The following is a 22,142-nucleotide window of genomic DNA, read 5'->3' as shown; positions in this document are numbered from 1 at the left end:
GACTGATGCTGAAGAAGGACATGATGTTTGGTAAAGTGGAGGGCCAGTGAAGGCAAGGGAAACCCTCGATGAGATGGGTTGACACAGTGGCCATAGTAATGAACTCAGACACTCAGGAAGATGGCGCAGGACTGGGCAGGGTTTTGTTCTGCTATACGTGTGGTTGCCATGAGTTGGAACCAACTCGATGGCAACTAGCAACAAGTTTAGCACTTGTTGGGGGTTTTTAAACAAGCTTCTTGAATTAGAGACCTAAGACTGTGAAAGTAGTGAGCTCCAGCTGGGTCTGGACCTGGGCAGAGGAAAGTAACCTTTGAGGTTGTTTTCTTTATCTACTCCTGAACCTAAGTCAGGTTGAAAATTGTTTAAAATGAGTAATTTGACTCAGAAAACTAAAAATGAAATAGGAGACTCATGTGGCTGTGGCTTATATTTATAGAATACCTTGGAGTTAGATCTTCCATGTTACAAGGCATAGAGAGATTTCCAACCTTAGCGATTTCCTCAAAAGCAAGGTTTCTGGATCACTTCCTTAGACTGTATCTGCGACAGGACCTCGTTATCCTTACAGGTTCCATTTATTGAGTGCCAAGTATATGTCAGGCACTCTGTTCTGAGCATTTTCTGTACATTTTACCATTTTATCCTCACAGTAGCCATATAAGGAAGATGGTATTACCCACATTTTACAGATGATGGTACCGAAGCTTTGAGAGGTGGTCCATGCTCCTTTACTCTCCTCAGGGAAAGTGCTGTGCTTGAGAAGTGATTGTCTTCTACATCTCACAAGCTCCAAGGCAAAAAGTTAATGACACGAGCCCCTTGATCCTTAGGAGGAAAATGAGTAGCTAGGAAACTTGCCACTCCTGAAGTGCATACCATTGGAAAGCCACTTAATCTCCCTGAATTTTGATTTCCTCATCTGTAAACGGCAGTCATAGGAAAGCCCACTTAATTGGACTGCTAAAAAGATTTAAATGAGATAATGTATACCTCATCTATAAATTGTGGATAATAATACCTAACTCACAGAGTGGGTGAGAACTCAGTGATACAGAGCTGGCACAGAGAAAGTGCTCAGAAATGGTAGTGTTGGTAGTGATGATAATTTTTATTCCTCCTAGAAAGACAGGCTTCAGTAAGCCTTTTTAGAAGGGGAGAAGGAATCAACAACTGTTAAAATTATCAAATGAGGATGATCAAATTGCATACAGTCACTTGGTTTGGGGAAGGTCCTTTTCTAAGGAGCAGAGAGGCCTGAAACCTGGCTGAATTGTTTCAGCAGGGAGTGTTCTTTCTCCAAAGTTACACACGGCCCACAGCCGGCTATGGGGTTAGGGTGTAGGTTCCTAGCCGGCCTGTCTTTTAAGTGTGATTTCAGCCCTCTCCGAGGGCCGGAGAGCTCACAGTGGCCTTGAAGCAGTGACCTGTGTTGAGCAGTGGCAGTAAGCTGTACTCACTGCAGGCACACAAAAGCATTCTGATTGTTTAGGGTGGGTGTGACCCAGGTTGAGAACACAGAGCCAGAGTTTGCACAGTAAACAGAGTAACTAGGCGCTTGACTGATGCCCAGTCAGTTACGACCTTGTATTTATTTTTTTATATCATTGACTGCTTCATGAAGGTCATTTATTTTCTAAGGAAGCGTAACAGTTTTTTAACCACGCAAAAGTGTTCGGTCTGATCCTTGGTGAAATAAGATGGTGTCAGTAATAATGTATGTAATTTTCTTGAATAGGTTCCTCTTTCTTTCAGCTTAATGTTCTGCATACAGAGCTGGCTAAACAGTTGGCAGACACAATGGTTCTACATATTATACAGTTTCGAGAAAAGGATCTCACAGGTAAAGTAACTGAGCTCAGCACCAACTACCTCTAAAATATTGTTCAGTTCATTGAATAATAATTGTCACTGCATTAATTTCTTTAAACCTGCAAATTAGTGAGAAATGCCTTCTCACTGAGTAGTTCAATTCAGCAAACTTTTATTGAATCCCTACTGTGTTCTTCCTCACCTCAAGGAGGTCACGGGCTAATAAGAAGACAGACTCAGAAACAAATAAATATAATATCATGTGATGAGGGCAGCAGGACAAGATGTACAGGAATAGAAATTGCACATAGAAAAAAAGGCACGATCACTCTTTGAGGGGTAGAGTGCCAGGGAAGGCTTCCTGGAGAAGGTGGTCTCTGAGCTGGGGTCTGGGACATGAATAAATGCATACCAAGTTGACAAAGATGGTGAGGCTTATATTACAGGTTAGGGAGTATGTGAAAAAGTACAACGTACTTCGAGAACCCTGAGTGGTTTGGAATGTCAGATGGGAGGCTTGCAGAGGAGAGGGCAGGATGAGGGCCATCCTTTTATCTGTGCTGGGCTCTGGGGATGCAGCTGAGAATGAGGCAAACAGGGTCCCTGTTCTCGTGGAGCTGACATTTACTGAGTGAGGGTATCTGTGACTAGTTCAAAAAGCCTAGTTGGTCTTTTGGACTAATTTAGGTTCTTCAACTAAAATAAAACTTTAAAATAATTGCATTTCTCTTAGAAATTGAGGTAGTAAAAAAATGAATATAAAAAAGAAGAAGGACCATTCCTATTGGAGTGTTAGAAAAGGGAATCCAAATTCCCTAGTCCTTTTGTTCTTATTTCACTGAGAATATTAATTGCGAGAAATTAAAGAATTACATTTTCTGGAAGAACACTAATATAAAGAATTGCAGACCAAAAAAAAAAAAGCAGAGTCTAAACCTGAGTACTAAAAGAGCTGTTCAGTATAGTACATTCTCTTTAAAAATATGTCACCTTAAAAAAAAAAAATTTTTTTTTTTAAGTGGAAAAGATACTAAGTCTAAGGGCAAATCTTAAAGATGAGATTCACTATGATCATGTCACCAGAGGCTGTAGGTGCCACTGATAGAATGGGCATAAACTCTACTCAAGGGTAGTATTGACAAAACTAAAACTTGATAAATAAAGAATAAGAGATTGATTTAGCTGTGTAAAGAGCACCCTTGATTGAGCAGGACTTTTAAGTGCTGTTAATGGATGATTACACATGAGGGCAAAACCTGCCCAACACAGTCAGGCTGGGTAGCCAATACTAACTGAAAGCCTCAGTGGGTGCATTTTTAAATAATGCTTTCTTCAAACAAAATTTTTAGAAATGTGGTTTAAAGATATTTTCCCCAAGTAAAATCATTAGAAATGTGTGAGGATCTCAATTTTAAAACAAACTCCAAGTGTGTTAAAAACAAAATAATCATCCCCTAAGACCTTTGTGGAAACCTGGTGGCACAGTGGTTAAGTGTTACGGCTGCTATCCAAGAGGTCGGCAGTTCGAATTCACTAGGTGCTCCTTGGAAACTCTATTGGGCAGTTCTACTCTGTGCTATAGGGTCGCTATGAGTCGGAATCGACTCAACAGCAGTGGGTTTGGTTTGGTTCGGAAGACCTTTGTTGTCAGATTTGTGTCTTTCAGGTTTGCTTGTGGGAGGCGAACGTAGGATTGAGAGTGCCCCAACTTCGTTAATGGCAGCGGCCTTCCTCAATCCAGGGTGACTCAGCTTTTAGTACTGTTAGCTCAGGATTATGATTGTTCTTAAGGAGAAGTAAAACTTTATTAACAGCAGAAAGAGAAACTTAATATCTGTGAGACGGTTACTCGCGTTATCCTTTTCTGATGATACAAAGGTGTACATTGGAAGTGTTTGGGCTAGGTCATACCTGAGTCAGCCTCAGAACCAAATTAGAAGCTGGCATCCCCTGTGCTTAGCCAGTGGTGTTTTATCTTACATTTTGCCGCCTTATTCATCCTTTACCCACTAATACAAGTTACACAGGCTGAGTGAAGAGAACCCAGGAGATAATAAGGAAGCTATTGAAAATTGATAGGGGGTGATAACCTCAGACTCTACTCCCACAGGAAGAAAAAGATGAGAGAGAGAAAACATGCAAGAGGAGAAAGTGAGAAAGCTGCCTAATATCAGGGAGGATAAGAAAAATGTGAATGAAGAGCAATGTAAAAACTGGAGTCAGTTAATGAGGCAAATTGAAAACAACGTAGATGATGTGAAACACTTTGTTTTGTTTGACAAAATAGAAGTAGATTGTTTTAGAACTATAGAAAGTAGTATTTTCTTTTAAGTATCTGTGTGTGTTTAAGTTTTTGATCTTGGACAGTCATTGCTTACATTTCCTTTTTTGAAATTTCGTTTTGGTCTTGGACTTTGTTGGGCATCTTTGTGTCTGATGGGTGTAGCACCCATATTGGGTAATAGCTACTGCTGTTGACTTCTGCAGGTACAGTACACTAGATTGCTTCAGATGTTTTCATTAAAATGAGAACGCCATGTTCCTTCTCAGTGATAACTTTAATGTCAGATGTTAAAATGGCAGGGACATGAAATTTCTAGAATATGGGTGTAGACGAGGCATTCTGAGGAAAGATATATTAAGACATTCTACTTAGGGGCTAAAGAATGAGAACTTAAGTCTCTATTCTTCGGTCTCCATGAAAAGTGCCTGACCACCAGGGAGTCCAGCCCTCACCTGGAGTGCCCGCTTTTTCACAAATCCCAAGCACTATCAGAGAGGAAAGTTGGGGTGCAGCTCCAGTGGGACCAGAATTCCCAGGTACCAGGCCTGGGCCCTAGGAGAGCAGAGGATCTGAGGGGTGGCGGTGGGGGGAGGGAGGGGCATGTTAGCAGGCCTTTCCTCCTCCATGCATATCCTTTTATTTTCTTTGGAAAGCACAGAGCTCTGGATTGGCGTATTTTATTTTGCCTTGATCTAAGATGCTTTCTTTTCTCTTTTCAGAAGTAAGCACTTTAAAGGATCTTTTTGGACTCGCCAGCAGTGGTAGGCATCTTCTTTATTCTTGATACACTCTGGGTTTAATATGTGTGTGGGGTGACTCATGATGACCCCATCTGTGCAGAGTAGAACTGCTCCATAGGGTTTTCAAGGCTGTAACTTTTTGGAAGTAGATTACCAGGCCTGTCTTCCGAGGTGCCTCTAGGGTGGGTTTGAAACGCCAGCCTTTCAGTTAGTCCAGTGCTTAACTGTTGCCACCACCCAGGGACATGGGGTTGCCATGAGTCAAAATTGACTCAGTGATAACCAACAACATGTGGGATGGGGAGGAGAAGCTAAATGAGTGTACTTGCTTTTCAACCTGTGTGGGTGCTAAAATGTAACTTTATTTTTAGAGCATGACCTCTCAATGGCAAAATATAGCAGGCTTCCTAAAAAAAAGGAGAATGAAAAGGTAAAAAATACCTTGCGTAGTACTTTTTACTTCATTTACTTAAGCTCCTTTTGTGTCTTCCTCTTGTGAATCCATGGCATTAAAAGTGTTCGATGATTTTTTTTTCCTGTTTTCCCTATACATGGTCTTTATTATTTATTCTGAGTCTTATAACCAGACTTCCACTTCTGTATTCTGGCTTTCCAAATTGGTTTATTAAACTCGACTGGGTGTTGTAATCACACTATGATTTTAATGTGGACTTGCTACCTGGGATGGTTAACTGACTCATAAGCCACATGGGTCATTTGAGCTCTATGCCTTCTAGGTTTTTTTTGCAACTACAGGTAATATTTAGTATTTTCACATACATACTTTTTACTTTGCTACATGAAATTTTTAGGCTAATTATTTTCTTGTGATACAATCTTCTGAGTGAACCAAAACGTTGCTGACTTTTTATGCGTACTGCCGTGTTGTTTTCCTAAAGGACAATAACACGTTGTAGTTCTACAAGCAGAAAGTATTGGCTTTACTTCATTGAACCCTCCCGGTTATGAAATGTTATTAAACTTGATACTGTTTTGTTTTGTTTAAACTCTAGTGCTTTTAATTTGGCTTATTTTTGAAATAGAGGGGGAACCTTACCTGGGTTTTATTATATTTGTCATGAAAATGGTTATAATGAATAAGCAAGCATATTTTGAAGTCACATGTTCTTAACAGAATTATCTCATACCTGAGACAACTTGAAGTTTTCCTTTCAACTTGTTAACTAGGTGAAGGCTGAGGTGGTGAAAGAGGTAGCAGCTGCACGGCGGAAGCAGCACCTCTCCTCTCTTCAGTACTACTGTGCCCTCAACGCGCTGCAGTACCGAAAGCGGGTGGCCATGATGGAGCCCATGTTGGGCTTTGCACACGGACAGGTAGGGACAAGGCCTGAGCCGGCTGTGGAGAACAGCCTTACGTTCTGCTGAGGTGTCACTGAGGAGAAACTGAAGCACCATCATCAGAAGCAGCACACTTGCACACCCTCCCTGGGAGCAGTCTGAGGTTCAGGACTAGGAGAGCTGCCAGCTGAGTTGGGTCATCTTTAGCTGGGCTTGTTAGACCATATGTTCAGGAAGTGATGGCCTTGATCCCAATCCTCCCTGGGAGAGGAGCCTGCGTGGCCTTTTGTTTTTGACCAAATGAAAGGCAGGCCTGGCCCAGTTTTCTTAGAAGAGGCTTACAGTTCAGGTTGGTGCAGCAAGGCTCATGCCTTGGATTCTGCACCTGGCCTTTGCCACTGTGCATTGTAAGAAGCAGCCTCAGCTGGGTTCTTCTTCTCAAGTGTTGCCTTGCTGAGGTAATTGCCAGCACCTTAATACCTGGAGCATGGGGAAGTGTGGCCGTTTTTTCTTGATGGCTTCTCAGTTCTCAGAGTATTTATTTGGTTCTTTCCCCCTATTTTCCCCCTATTAGGTGGTCTACTGAATAGTTAGGTTAAGGAAGGCCCCAGTTTAAGAATGGGGGCTTAGCCAGCATGGCGGGGAGAAAAATGCATATGAATGTGAGGCTGATGGCACCACCTCATCACTGTCCACCCCTACCCGGCATTGCCCCCACTTGCGTTAACTCCGGAACCTGACTTCGGGCATGTGAAAAATGCACTGGGCATCTTCTTTCAGCAGATGATCTGGGAACACAAAGGGATGTGAGGAAGCAAACTGTTGATAAAAAAAAAATGTAAAAACCTTCCTTGTGTGAGCATCTGTTACTTTTATAAAAACAGGAACCCAAACCCATTGCTGCTGAGTCAATCCTGACTCATAGCGACCCTATTAGACAGACTCGAACTGCCCCATAGGGTTTCCAAGGAGTGGCTGGTGGATTTGAACCACAGACCTTTTGGTTAGCAGCCAAGCTCTTAACCACTGTGTCAGCAGGGCTCCACTTTTATAATACATTTTAAAAATATATGTTTCAGAAAACACATCACTTTCATTCAGGGAAAAGAGAGACAAGACAGAATCTTTTGAAGTCCAAGCTCAATCGTCTGTTTTCTAAATGTGTTTGTTAAACACTATTGAATAGTGAGGACACTGAAGTTAACTTATGCCTTCAGACAGACAATTTAAGTAGAACAATATCGTCTTTCTGTGTCACCTGAGTGAAGCTGGGTTAAAGCAAGGAAAACCGCAAATGAGCACTGTCCACCTGTGAGCTCCAGTCCTTGAGAGCTGTCCACTTCCTGCCACTGGGCATTAGTGCCCACAGGTGTGCACACGCTAGCTCTGTTGCACTCACTTCCTCCTCATTAAGCTTTGGTGGGTGTTCGAGCTTCATTAGAGAATACTACCATTCCCTTTGTTCTCTTCAATACTCCTGTCATTTCTCTCCTCTCACAATTGACAGTTCTTGTCTTTGGAGCAAGTCCTGATGGCACAGTGGTTAAGCACTTGGCTGCTAACTGAAAGATCAGTGATTCAAACCCACCAGCCCCTCTGCAGGAGAAAGATATGGCAGTCTGCTTCCATAAAGAGTACAGCCTTGAAACCCCTATGGGACAGTTCTGCTCTGTCCTGTAAGGTCTCCGTAAATCGGAATCAACTGGTCAGCAACAGGTTTGGTTCTGGTTTTGTCTTTGGAGCATGTAATCCCTGCTCAGGGAAAGGGCCCACCACCAGGGGGGTGTCGGTTCCAGAATCACAGGCAGAGACAGAGTCCCGACTTAATGTCTGAGAAAGATGAACTGCTGCAGGCCCGATGGGCTTGGGGAGCTTCATTGGTTAGAGGAGGGTCCTTATAGGGCCAAACCAGCCCTGGCTTGATAGCAGCTGGTTTTGCTGTGTTCCATAACCAAGGAAGACACCTGTTTTCCCAGCCTGGACTTTTGAAGTGACTGCTACTGGCCACCGGGGAGAGGGGACACTCTGGGTGTAGGAGCATAAACAGACCCTGTGCCTAGAAAACCAGAACAGAGCACACTGTCATTGTTGGATGTCAGTAGCATCATTTTCAAGGACTGAGAATGGCCTGTTCTATTTTTTACATGAAAAACATCCAGTTTTCAAGACGCAAGACCAAGTAGCCCCTTACCCTACAGATTTCTGTAGGGTGAAAGAGAAAACTACAGTTCTTTCTCTTAGACAAGTTTGCTGTTCATTGCCATGAGTCTTTTGGATGATTCAGAAGAATTTGCTCTCCTTCAGTGTAATCAGCCCTTCTAAATCAGTGTTTTTTGCCCATTCAACAATGTTAGCTGATGGTTATATGACCATTGTACTTCTGCAGTTCATTGAGGCACACTGGGTCTTTGAATGAAATTCCAATGAATCAGGCTTCTCAGTACCACCCACTTTTGTGGAGGTGTGTTGACTCCGTTTCTGTCTTCTCTGATCCTTGTTAAACAGGTTTTCAATTAAATCATGAATCAGTCCTCATGTCTATGAACAAACTCAGGTTTCACAATCTGTGTACAGGTTTATGAGAACACAAAAATGGAGTCTCGTATGTACAGGATAAGTATTGTGGAATGTGGCTGTATCCCTCCCATTCATTCATTCATTCATTCATCAGATGTTCTCTCAGGGGTTACATGAACACCTGCCCTAGGAGCTTCCAGAACAGTAGGCATGGACTTAGAGTGTAAATTCCAAAGGAGTTCAGGGAGGGGAGGGAGAGTAGAAGCCACCATGATGCTGTGACTTTAGAAATGCAAAATGCCCATTTAACAGACTGATATCCATGATTTACGTATGATTCCGAGATCGTGGACCTAGAACATCTCCCTGCACGTATTACTGTGCATTGAGAAACCAGTTGCCATCAAGTCCACTCCAACTCATGGTTAACACCATGTGTGTCAGAATAGAACTGCACTCCTCAGGAAGTAGATCACCAGATTTTCTTCCGGATACCTCTGGGCAGACTCAAATCTCCAAGCTTCTGGTTAACAGCTGAGCACGTTAACCATTTGCAGCACCCAGGGACTCCTTGCATCAGGAGAATCATAGTCGCCGTCTGTTTTTATACCGTGAAAACGAAGGACATTAGTGCACATCCTTCCCCAGGGTGTCTGGAGAAGAGATATAAGAGTGTCAGAACTGTGCTGATAACCTCTACTAGCCTCCTCAGAGCGAAAGGTAGATTTCCATACCCACACCCCAGGGCAAGGCCTACTTCCTCATTAGACGGATGAGCTGGGGTAACGCATAAGAGAATCCCCATGTCCAGGCCCAGTGTTTTCCCTCTCTTTCATGACTTAGGCTTGCGGTTTTTACCTCTCAACACTCCAGGTTATAAAATGGAGCAGTTCATACCCAATATCCTGATTTTTTTAAAAGTCATCACCATAAGAACAAATGGAAACTTGAGCTTTTCAGGGTAGAATGATCGTAGATGGCAGCAGGGCACAGAAATGTCCTTCTTTTTCCCATACCTCTGCCCTTAATGGTTTGCCAGAGGACCCAAAACTTCTGGGAACAGAATATACAGAAGTCATAGGAAATAAGGAATTCCTTCTATTGGTACCCAAAAACCAGTAACTGCAGTTTCGTTTTCAAACTGTGTAACCCTCAGGTCTCTTAGAGGCCACACTTCCCTGGACAGAGAAAGCATCATAGAATGTTGGAGAAAAGGCGAGACCTCCCCTGAATCAAGAACATACATAGCGCTTGAGCCATGCCGCATCCTTTATGTACATACCTATTGCCATCGAGTCCATTCCAACTCATAGTGTCCCTATAGGACAGAGGTTGTGATCTTTACAGAAGCAGACTGCCACATCTTTCTACCACAGAGTGGCTGGTGGGTTCAAACCACTGACTTTTTGGTTAGCAGCCAAGCGCTTTAACCACTGCACCACCAGGGCTTCCTTACATACATAATCCCCTGTAATTTGATGTCAGGGTTGGAAGAGGCTTCCAGCCTAGGCTACGTAGCCTAGTTTTCCCAGTGCAATATCTCAGCCAAGTCACCATCCATCCAGCCTGTGTTCAGAGCCCCGTGTGGCTAGGTGAGTGGGCTCAGTTGGATGGTAAGTCTTCAGGGTAGGGTTGTTTCTTTGAAAGCCTAGTGCTGCGCTACATCTAGGGCTTGTCAGTTTCTTGCTGGTGTTGTGCATAAATCTGTCATTTGTCACACACCAGTTTAGCACCTGGAGATACAAAGGTGAGTAAGACCTAATCTTTGCCCTCAAGAAAACTTAGTATCTAAAATTCACACAGGTAAAAAGCCGATAATAACAAAAGTACTTAAATATCAACAATAATCATTGAAGCACCTAGTATGTACTAAGAGCTTATATGTCATTCCTGATACTTACAGCCTTTCAACTAGAGAGCTGAGTGTCACTATCACTAGCCCCATTTTACACAAGCATCTTAACAGTTGCAGTCGGGATGTTGGGAGTAACCATCACATCACCCAGTGTTGTGGAGGCTAGGGTGGATATGCAGCAGGTGCTGTGGGTGAGGAGGGGCCAGTCAGACAGTGTCAGCCGCTCCTTGCTGTCAGTCTCACATTGAATGAATTCATTGATCACCTTTCTAAGATGATTTTCAGAATATCTTAATTGTGTCTTTCAGATAAACTTTTTTAAGAAGGGAGCAGAGATGTTTTCCAAAAGCATGGACAGCTTATTGTCCTCCGCTGCAGACATGGTTCAAAGGTAACGCCACACTCTGGCGTGGATCTCGTTGTGTGCCTTTTGCCTCCTGCTAAATCAACCTTTCTGGGAGTTGGGGAGGGCTGCCGATTTCAGAGGGTCACACAGAGCCCCTCTTCACTCCGCTGACTCTCAGAAGCAGCACCTTCCCCTCAGCTACCAACATCTGTGAATATTGGTGGTCACTGTTGAAGAGCAATGATCTCTGCAGATCCTGGCCTATGTGGAGCCCACAGTCTTGTCCATACATCACAAGGCTAAATAGCAATAAAACCTCAGCAGGGGCTCTTCCTGCATCCATGTCCCTGTCCTTAGGGTCTCCTTTTGTTAATATTCAGGTTTCACATTTTAAAAGCAAGTCTAGTTTTGATTTGAGGTGAATTTAAAAGAGCCCTTTGCTTTTCTCTTAGAAAGGTAAATGGGGCTAGCAGCCAGAAGTGCTGTGACTATCCAGGAAACTCTAGCCATCACATTAATTTATAACAGATAAGCAAGGTTTTAAACCTTTTTTGAATTAATTTCACAAGCTGCAGTTCAGCCTTGCCAATACTTAATAAAGAATACATCACTCTCCTGCCCACACTGAATCAAGCTGTGGCTTCTCTCAGTCCTCCCCACCCCACTGCTACCCCCACCCCCATCATCAGCTTCCATGAGAGAGGGTGCCAGGAGAGTCACAGGCTCCCCAGCATCAAGCTCATTTCATTAAGAGCTCAGACATGTCCCGTGAGCACTTTTCATGATTTCTGGGGTATAGAAATAAGTTTCTCTGTGTATGTACTACATAAACTGGAAATACTAGTTTAGAATTATATTTCATGCAGAAAAAATGAAGAGAAAGTTGCCAGTTTTCTTGGGGACGTTGCATTTTAACATACCTTCCCAAGGCCAAGCAGTGGGATTTATATAGGCAGACATCTGCCTGACATTTTCCAGAAATAAAGAATGAATCCCAGGAAAAGTCAGGGCTGAACATTCTTTACCAGCATGTGGGGAGAGTGGTAGTTTATGAAAGCACGTCATCCTTTCTGGATGAACTGAGCTGTTTTCCCTGATAGCTAGCACCAGTGAGTGATCCAGGTTAGACTTAGAGTTATACAAATTGTTTATGAAATATAAGTTCAGTTTCCTGCCTTTTAATTTGATCATTTAGCCCCTAAAACAATTTTACTTCAGAGAGAAAGTAAAATAAGAAACAAAAAATAAGAGAGCCTACTAAATTGTTACTTCCTCATGGTACCCCCTCTCACTTATCTGTCACTCTGTCTTTTTTCTCGGCCTACTTTAACTCTTAGAATTCCATGGCTTTCCATGTTTTGGGAGAGCCATCTCTGCTTCAGATTCTTTCCACGTACTAGGTTTGTTTTATAATGGACAGCAAGACATTTGTGCCCACGTTTTTGAGATGTCATCGTGTGTACTTACTGCAGATCCTCAAGCCTCTGTCTTCCGTCCTTGTCAGCATTTCCATGAGCCATCATTAGGTCAGCCAAAGCACTGACCAGCCATCCTGACAGGACCCTGATGGGGCGTTAAAGTCAGAGTGGCCACACAGCCTGCTCCACATGGGCCAGGTTTAGCTCTGTGAGTCATCCCTCTGCTACCTGACAAGGGGCATTTAGTTACAGGGGCAACATATAGCAGGCAAAGTACCCAAACTGAACCTTGATTCAGTGCAGGAGTTCTGATTTTCCCAAGTAAATTTTATATTGGTGACCAGGTAAATACTGCAGCTCTTCTCCTCAGTGGGAGCTGGTTTTGCTGCCACGCTGCCATGCTTCATCCACCAGCCAGCCCACGGTGGCCTCAGGACAGGATTCGGTGGTGGCACCAAAGCTTTGAGGTCCTTCTGCCATGAAATGGATGTTCCAGGTGCTTTGCTGTACTTAGAGCGTGTGAGAGAATCCAGAACCAGCCTCAGTCCAGATAGGGTGGCTCTGTTTCAAGCCACTCCACAGAGCCTAGGGGTTTACTCTTATTCCTTAACGCCAGAGGGATACATTCCCACCTTTTGTCTTGGAGTTCTCCTGTTTTGTTTTATTTATTTATTTTTAATTTATTGTGCTTTAAGTGAAAGTTTACAAATCAAGTCAGTCTCTTGTACAAAAACCTACACATACCTTGCTGTGTACTCCTAGCTGCTCTCCCCCTAATGAGACAGCACACTCCTCCTCTCCACCCTGTATTCCCCGTGTCCACTCACGTGTCTGCTTGAGCCAAGAAGCTCACTCCTCACCAGCATCATTTTCTGTCTTATAGTCCAGTCCAATCCCTGTCTGAAGAGCTGGCTTCAGGAATGATTCCAGTTTTGGGCTAACAGAAGGTCCAGTGATCGTGACCTCTGGGGTCCCTCTAGTCTCTGTCAGACCATTAAGTCTGGTCTTTTTACAAGAATCTGAGGCCTGCATTCCACTGTTCTCCTGCTTTATCAGGGATTCTCTGTTGTAGTCCCTGTCAGGGCAGTAATTGGTTATAGCTGGGCACCATCTAGTTCTTCCAATCTCAGCCTGGTATAGTCTTAGTTTATGTGGCCCTTTCTTGTTTTTTTATTGTACTTTAGATGAAGTTTACAGAACAAACTAGTTTTTCATTAAACGGTACGCACACTGTTTTTATGACCTTAGCTAACAACCCCAGAACATGTCAACACTCTCCCTTCTCGAACTTGGGTTCCCTATTACCAGCTTTCCTATTCCCTTCTTCCTTCTAATCCTTGTCTTTGTCCCTGGGCTGGTGTGCCCCTTTAGTCTTATTTTGATTTATGGGCCTGTCTAATCTTTGGCTGAAGGGTGAACCTTGGAGTGACTTCATTACTGAGCTAAAAATGTGTCCAGGGGCCATACTCTTGGGGTTTCCCTAACCTCCATCAGGCCAGTAAGTCTGGTCTTTTTTTGTGAGTTAGAATTTTGTTCTACATTTTTCTCCAGCTGTGTCCGTGACCCACTATTATGATCCTTGTCATAGCAGTTGGTGGTGTATCTGGGGACCATCTAATTGTGCTGCACTCAGTCTGGTGGAGATTGTGGAAGTTGTGGTCTTTTAGTCCTTTGGACTAATCTTTCCATTGTGTCTTTGTTTTTCTTCATTCTTCCTTGCTGCAGACGGGGTGGGACCAGTGGAGTATCTTAGATGGCTGTTCACACGCTTTTAAGACCCCAGATGCTACTCACCAAAGTAGAATATAGAACATTTTCTTCATAAACTATGTTATGCCAATTGAGCTAGATGTTCCCCAAGACCATGGTCCCCACAGCCCTCAGCCCAGCAGTTCGGTCCTTCCGGGGGTTTGGAAGTATCTGTGGAGCTTCCACAACCTTGCCCTGTACAAGTGTTTTGTTTTTGTTTAATTAAATGAAACATGCTTTTAAAAAATCTTCAAGGCTCCAGGACCTGCAGAAAGTGTTCGTGATGGCATCTCAAAAACATGGGCACAAATACCCCGCCATCCATTAATTTAAAAAGAAAATTGAAAGCAGTCACTTTTCTTCCTGTTCCTTTAGTTCCTAGGACCCTCAGATCAGCTGCTCAAGAGTTTTTGAACTTGGGATCTCTATGGAGTGGGGAGTGGGGAGGGAGAGTCACTATAAATTCTCTGAAATTAAAAATTATACTCAAAATATCATTTGGTAGACATGTATTTTTGTGGGGGAGACAATCCTTATCGTTGATCAGCACTTCAAAGAGGTTTGTCACCCACAAAAGGTTAAGAACCTAAGTGGTTTTGACTACTTTGGGCTCCCCTCTTCCACCCCCTGCTTCATTGTTTTTCTCTCATTCCATTCTCCCAACCTTGGCAGTGTCAAGCAGGTTAAGCTTCTGAGGTTTGTTCTCCAGTTTGTTTCTCCTAAGGCCACCCATGGTAGAGTTCCCAGTTACCCTTCCCAGTGTCAGAAAAGCCAAAATTAATTTTGACTGTCCGTATCAAGCTGGATTAAACAAGATACAGGCAGTTACATTGTGAATCTCCAAGAGGAGAATATAGACATATATAAGCCCAAACTCACTTAACTGCAGAACGCTTTGAGACAAAATTTCAATGGACTGACTTCGAGAAATGCTGGACTAGCTGGTCCCCAAGGTTCCTTCTGACGTCAGCGTTTGTGATTCTGCCTTGTCTCCCTGTGCACAGTGGAGAGGTAGAACAGCTCCTCTGAAGTTTGCTTTCTCAGAGGGATGGGTCACTTTGGGCAGATCGCATTCAGAACTTTATAACCAAGACTGTCACCACTGGGTGGGGTAGCCTGTGAAGGCCTCACTTTGTGGGGAAAAGGGCAGCTACTTGTTTCAAGCTGAAGCTTCCAGGTTTTCCACACCTCAACACATGAAAGCCAGAGGCTAACGTCCCAAAGCCTGGACACCAATCCATTTCTCCTTGTGGTACTCTGGGCCATCCTGACCAGCTGGCCTGTACAGTGTTGGGCAGTTTTATGGCCCTGGTTAAAGAAGCCTTGCCCTCGGCTTTGTTGCTTGTTCGTACTACTTCCTGGTCTTTCCTATCCCCAGTGGCCATCCCCACCCCTCAGCCTAAACCAAGAGGTGGGCAGTACGGACTGCTGCTTCACTCTTTCCTTTGTGATACTTTCCTAGACTGCCCACACATGTGACTTCTGAGGGTAGGCTCATCAAAGTTTTTCACCCAAAATTTGTACCAGCAGTTCTGAGCATGGATACCACTTTGTCAGCAGAGATCCTGTAGCTGGGTTCTGGCATAATCCAGTGGTGTTCCCTGTGTTCTGTTTTTAAACTGCAGTCACATAAATGCTTTCAGTAACACAGACTCGAGTTGCTGTGACCTCACAGCCTTCAAGGCCTAAGTTAGAGGGCAGGGAGTTGTAGCCACGTAAAGGCAGCAACTCCCTTTGGACCCCACCCAGCAACCTCTGCAGCTCCCAGGACTGCTCTGGCTTGGGGAATGGGGAGCGAGCGGGGTGATGGCTTTGCTTTCTGCTTCTCAGCAATGCTGGGTTTGTCAGCGACTAATTAACACCTTCTGTCTTCAGCATTCAGGTAGAACTGGAAGCTGAAGCAGAAAAGATGCGGGTGTCCCAGCAAGAATTACTTTGCGTGGACGAATCTGTTTACACTCCAGACTTCGATATAGCTGCACCACAGACCAACAGGAACCTCATCCAGAAGGCTGGTTACCTCAATCTTAGAACGTGAGAAGACACTGCCTGCCTCTTTTCCTGAAGCCTGTTTCCCCTAGCAGTGGCTGAAAAGCAACCTCTTTGTGCCCCATTAAAGCCCGAGGGTGGGGTGGGGGAGATGGGGAAGAACTCCAGCACAGCACCATCCTGCCTGAACACAGGGAGCCTCTGGGGCTAGGGACCCAAACTGCGTGAAGACATGGGGCCTGAGACAGCGTCAGATGACTAAGTACCCAGTGCCACGGGCTGCAGACACTGCAGACTACCCGTCCTTGGTCTCCATGGCCATTTGTAAATAGACCACACTTAGCTGTTGTTCTCCTGGACTACTGAGAGTTAATCTCCAGCCCCTCTCCATCTGCCACGCCACAGATGACAGCAGTGCACTGGAGACCCACTGCTGAAGCAGGAGTCTAAGGGCCAGGAAGCTTTTAGATGCAATTAGATTCATATAGGTTGAATCACATAATTAACACTCATGTCTTTAAATGTCCATTTTGAATTAAAGGGATGATCAGGTTTAATTGCTCTTAGAGCAGAGAGAATATTGTCATGGTATGGGGCTGAAGAGCACCAACTTTGGTATCAGACACCCTGGCTGGGCTAAGCCTTGATTTTCATCTGTGAAATGGAGCTAATAATTGTACCTACTTCATGAGGTTGTTACAAGGATTAAATGAATTAATTTTTAGCAGGTAGTAACCACTCAGATATTAGCTATTACTGTATTTTTTTAACCATTGTAATTACTGAAGCAGGAAACCCAGTTCTTTTACACATAGTTGCTACTCAGTATGTATTGAATCAAGTAAACATATTTGATTATCTGCCAAGTGCAGGATATATGAAAAGGAATTGCCAGCTGTTCCCTTACCAGGGTGTGGAGTTCCTCCAAGGCTATAAACTTACAGAGCTCATAATCTAAAATGTTAACCTTTAGTTCCATAGGGATAGGAACTGAACTTTCCTCCTGTAAGCAGCCCACAAAACCCAATCTGCTGAGAGCCCTCAGGATTCTGGGGGATGCTCTGTGGCCCGAGGTGACCCTGGTGACACTATCTAGATTCAGAGCAGTTCAGCTCTGATCTTACAAGAATGGTCTTCTGGTTTTTGGTTCCTCCTTGTGGGGTTGGACTAATTCTAGTTCCAGATACCGGCTTTAGAAGCCAGCGCGTGGCTGTGCTGGGGGTAGGCATGTCCTGCCCGTCCTCTGGAGTTGGCCCTGAGACTGGCGTTTCTTACATGAACAGAGCCCATTATCTCCCAGATGATTCAAGCTAAATTGTACCTCTTCTGCTACTCATTTCACTTATTTTCAAAGCAGTTTCCTTTTAATATAAAAAAACATTTCTAAAATGCTACCAATACCCATGAAGAGGCAGCAGGACTAGTACTAATGGCCTTTTTCAAAACACAATTCCTTCAGTAAAACAGGGCTGGTCTCCACCACCTGGGAGCGACTGTACTTCTTCACCCAAGGCGGGAATCTCATGTGTCAGCCCAGGGGAGCTGTGGCTGGAGGTCTGATCCAGGATCTGGACAACTGCTCGGTGATGGCAGTCGATTGTGAAGACCGGCGATACTGCTTCCAGATCACCACTCCAAATGGAAAATCGTATGCCTCATAAGTTTTATTTGGGAGAACAAGTGTAGTGACTCCACCCCTGCCAAGGGCTTCTAGCTCATTCGTACGTGCCAGCCCCGCATGGGAGAGGCCCCATTCCGAGTATTGTTGACCTTTCAGGAGCATGGTGTTATGCTCTCTGTAAATAAACACAAGTGGCCCATATGGGGTCCAACCTGCCTTATTTAAGAAACCTCCACGAGGGTTTGTGGCTTTGGAGAAGAGATAACCTACGTGTGTAAGATGGCGATAGAAACAGTTTTTTGTGGGCATAGATTCTCAGAGAGCGAAGGCTGTGGCTACTTCTTGCCTGTTCCTAAACCAGCATTTATGTTGGTATCACAATGGGGCAGGGAAGAGGAGTGTGGGTAAGGAAGGCCTTCCTGAGAAGTCAGTCTTTCCAGCTGAAGCAGGAGATGAGGACAGTACCTGCAGCTGTAGCAGTGTCATTTCTTAACATGCTGTTCCCACATACCCCCTTGTACCCTGGGCCCAGAAGAGGTCATACCTTTAAAAATGGCAGCCTTGTTGTCATTCACAGTGGATTCCATCTCAGGGGGCTCCCCTGTTACTGGGAGCTGTGGCTTTCACGGTATACTCCCAGGAGTTCAGAGTCCCATGGATGCTTCAGGGTTCACCTGAGGGAGAGGAGTGGCTCAGTCCTACACTCAGAGCTGCTCTGCTTGTGTTTGCTGCTTGTGTTGGGGTTCTAAGTTAGACTTTATTTGAACAGTAGAGTGTTTGGGGTGGGGGCCAGGGGTGTTGTTGAGATGAGGGGGTGATGTTGAGATGGTGGTGAATGTCTCTTCTCCCAGGTTGGCAGAGCAGTTTTAAACATCATACTCCTCCCTCGGTGATGGGAAATGACCTAGGAATGAAGATGCCTATATTCTTGTCATGGTCCTATGTGGTTACTTCACTCCCCTGGGCCTCAGTTTCCTCAGATACAAAATAGGGATAAGATCTATGTTCCACCTCCCATAGATGATATGAGGAGCAAAAGAACTAGCAGATGTGGAATCCTTCATAGCGTTAAGGCCTTCACAAAGGCAGGGTAGTAGTATTTTTATCATAGCCCTTGGCCTTCCACATGCAGGTTTTTCAGTTCTTGGAAGAGTGGAGCGGCTACTAGTCCTTCTTTGGGTATGGTTGGGAAGGGCAGCTGGGCAGGGGTCCTGGTCGTCTTGGATAATCTAAGCAGGGTCAACAAGGATGGTCCTTACTGTAGAATCCAACTTGGGCTAGAAGATCTCAGAGTCCAACCCTTTCAGGTTATAGGTGAGACAGCTGAGGCCCAGCAAAAGGAAGTGTTTGTCCAAGTTTACATGGTGAATTAGTGGCACAGCCAGACTGGGAACCCCATTTTCTTTCCTTCCCATCATGCTGCCTTCCTGGCCCTTTCCCTTCAGCACCCAGATGAGTGCCTTTGTGTAGAATAGGCCTCAGCCACCGAGATCAGAAAGCACTTAATTAGATGCATTTTATTTCAGGGGAATAATTCTCCAGGCAGAGAGCAGAAAGGAAAATGACGAGGTAAAGGTTTTGTTTGTTTCCCATCTTTCCTATAGTGGGTGACTTTGGGATTCAGTGAATTTTTTTTTTTTTTTAATGTCCTCCACAGTGGATATGTGCAATAAACAACATCTCCAGACAGATTTACCTGACTGACAACCCAGAGGTAATTAGCAGCTGCCTGCATCTCAGCCCTTTTCTTAGTCTGAAAGGTTTGTGTCCAGCGGGGACTGAGCGTGCCCTTCCTGTGGCTTTTTAGGCAGTTGCCATCAAGTTGAATCAGACGGCACTGGAAGCAGTGACTCCCATCACAAGTCTTGGGAAAAAACAAGAAAACTTCAGCCCCAGGTAACTAAAGAACAAAGGAAAACTAGCTTTTGTGCAACACTGACTTTGTAGGAATTTGATATGAATTGTTATTTAATCCTCACGAACTACCCCAGGGGCACTGTTTAGCCCTTTTACAGAAACACTGACTATGGCCAGGAAAGGTTAAATATCCCCCTCAGGTTCTCACGGCAGATGAATGGCAGAACCAGGACTCAAACCTGTCGGGCTTCAGTGTCCATGGCCTGTCCGTTGGATCATGCTGCCACAGTCCAAGCAAGGGGCCTGCTAGTCAATCCTTCCCACTGTATCAGCGTCACAGTTATGCCAGGAACAAAATCACCTTTTAGGGGTCCGTGTTAATGTTTTTATATGTGCATTGCATTTTCACATATTTTTTAATATTTCTAAATTTTCACAATTGTTTGTGTAATAACTATACAGTATTCCATTTATTTTTATTATTCTGTTGAATATTTCGGTTGTCTGCCCTTCGTTTGCTGTTATCATCTGTACTCTAATGAACATCTTCATGCGTGCAGCTTTTCTCTGGTTTTGACTATTGCTTTAGGATATACTCCAGGAATTCCACCTGTTGTCTGGTTGGCATTTTCCATTGTGTTAAACCGTAGAGGTCCATATTATTTGTCATGTTAATGAAAAGCATGGCATCAAAGAGTACCTTAAAATCATGAATGTATTTGGTGCTCATCTTCAAGTGGAATGGTAGAAAGAACCCCATTAAGTATTTTATAAACATCATCTAATGACTCCAGAGGTAGGTAGGTAACTTCCCAGGGTCTCCCTGTCATCAGTGTGGAGCCAGTGGTCACGCCAGCATTGAGTCACGTGAGAAGGAATAGGAGAAGATTAGGCCAGAAAACAGGTGCGTGAGCCCGACTGTAAAAGAAAAGACTTGGGCACCCTGCTTGGGAGTTAAAGGCAGTGGAGCACAACTGAAAGTTTTTAGACAAAGGGTGACATACTGAGAGCCGAGTTTAGAAAGATTGTTCTCTAGCACTAGATAAGAAAGATTGGAGGCACTGGGGGCAGGGAAGGGGCCAGGAGAAAGACCAGTGGGATGTTGTAGTAGCCGCTGAGTAAAAAGAACATGAGAACCCAAACAAAGGTAATAACGGGAGAGAGGTGACAAGTCTGAGCAACATTTCAGTGATAAATTTAAGGATTTACAGTTTACACAAGTAGCATAATTATTTAAGTGCAACTGCTAGGAAAGCACCACACAAACAGAAATAAAGACCAGGGGGTGGGCGAGAAGCTACAGGCATGTTAGATGGGCAAGGTGGAGCACACGCTGGTCTTGGAGTTAGGAGACCTAGCAAGAGCTCTGCCTTGAACACAGCTACGTGTCTTAACATCAGTCAGTTAGGTCTCTGGGCCTTCGTTTCCTCACCTTTGTGAACTATAGAGATGAGAAACTAGATGACCTCCCAGGCCCCTCAGCTCTGATATGCCATCATTCCAGGGTGCTGGTGTACAGTTTAATGTTAGTAGTCAGAAGGTGTGATTGCTTTTCTAAAAACACGTAATTTGCAGCTCAGATTCAGTTACAGAGAAGCAGTAATTGATTTTTCTCCCTCATTCTAGAATAAATTAGTCATATTCTTAGATAGAAAGGACCCCACAGAAGGGACACAGGAGAATATCTGAAAAAAATTACTCTAGCCAGCCTGCTGCAATTACCCTAGAGACTGGAAGGGTGACAGATGTGGCTGCCAGACAGCCCCAGGTTCTGTGTGTGTGTGTGTGTGTTTAGTTTACTATCTTTCTTAGGGTCATCTCATTAAGAACAAAGAAATGTTTTGATGACAGTGAGGAAGAAGCAAAGAAATCGTCCTTTTGGGAAAAGACTGTCATTTACTTCTAAGCAAATAATATGTGCCAAGTTATAAATACGACTTAGCTATAGCGTCTGCCCTGAAAAAACCTTTCTCACAGGGAGAAGTTACAAACAGAAGATGACCACAGAATGTAGTAAGTACTGTAGCACAGTGCAGAAGGCTGGGCAGCAGAGAACTCTGGGCAGCAGGGAGATCTGAAGGTTGTTAACCAAGGACACAAATGAAGTTTTAGAAGATTCATTTTTAGGATGGATGGAGGGATTAATTGAAATCCTCTCCCTTATATTTCCATTCGTAAAAGTCACATCAACATTCAGAATACAAGCATTTCATTGTAAGGCATAAGGTTAAGAGGAATATGTTTGATTTGTTTTTCTCTTATACTCTAGTCAGAACCAGAAAACTTCAGAGATGGACAATGACAAGATTGTGCCCAAAGCAACAGCCAGTATACCTGAAGCTGAACAACTGATTGCACCCGGAACACCTATTCAGTTTGATATTGTACTTCCTGCTACAGAATTCCTTGATCAGAACAGAGGGAGCAGGTAGGGGCTAAGAGAGGTTATCTCTGGGAGAGAAGAAAATAAACTTAATGTCGCCGGAAAATAAAATCAAGTTTATTTTCTTAAAGACTGCTGCTATTCTGACTTACAGTTCAATTGTTACGTGTCATTTTAACTGAAGCTGTTGTGTTTGGCTCTGGCTATTCCCCTAGGCGGATCAACCCTTTTGGTGAAATGGAGGATGAAACGTTTCCAGAAGCAGAAGGTAA

At 44.1% G+C, this 22,142-nt stretch overlaps 1 protein-coding gene across 2 annotated transcripts in view; it reads left to right on the top strand.

Annotated features, from left to right (window-relative positions):
* Positions 1-22,142, top strand: part of APPL2 (adaptor protein, phosphotyrosine interacting with PH domain and leucine zipper 2) — a 64,547-nt gene that overhangs the window by 30,627 nt on the left and 11,778 nt on the right. For both annotated transcript variants that reach the window (XM_049884235.1, XM_049884234.1), the window contains exons 5-16: positions 1,756-1,843; positions 4,816-4,857; positions 5,208-5,266; positions 6,025-6,171; positions 10,816-10,898; positions 15,896-16,054; positions 17,469-17,657; positions 19,157-19,199; positions 19,288-19,344; positions 19,438-19,526; positions 21,757-21,915; positions 22,086-22,138. In XM_049884235.1, coding sequence (XP_049740192.1) covers positions 1,756-1,843; positions 4,816-4,857; positions 5,208-5,266; positions 6,025-6,171; positions 10,816-10,898; positions 15,896-16,054; positions 17,469-17,657; positions 19,157-19,199; positions 19,288-19,344; positions 19,438-19,526; positions 21,757-21,915; positions 22,086-22,138 — 1,168 coding nt within the window. The remainder of the gene's footprint in view (positions 1-1,755; positions 1,844-4,815; positions 4,858-5,207; positions 5,267-6,024; positions 6,172-10,815; positions 10,899-15,895; positions 16,055-17,468; positions 17,658-19,156; positions 19,200-19,287; positions 19,345-19,437; positions 19,527-21,756; positions 21,916-22,085; positions 22,139-22,142) is intronic.

The sequence above is a fragment of the Elephas maximus genome, chromosome 4, assembly GCF_024166365.1.
Source record: "Elephas maximus indicus isolate mEleMax1 chromosome 4, mEleMax1 primary haplotype, whole genome shotgun sequence".
NCBI lineage: Eukaryota > Metazoa > Chordata > Mammalia > Proboscidea > Elephantidae > Elephas > Elephas maximus.
Note: the sequence above shows the minus strand (reverse complement) of the source record. Positions and strands in the feature narration are given on the sequence as shown.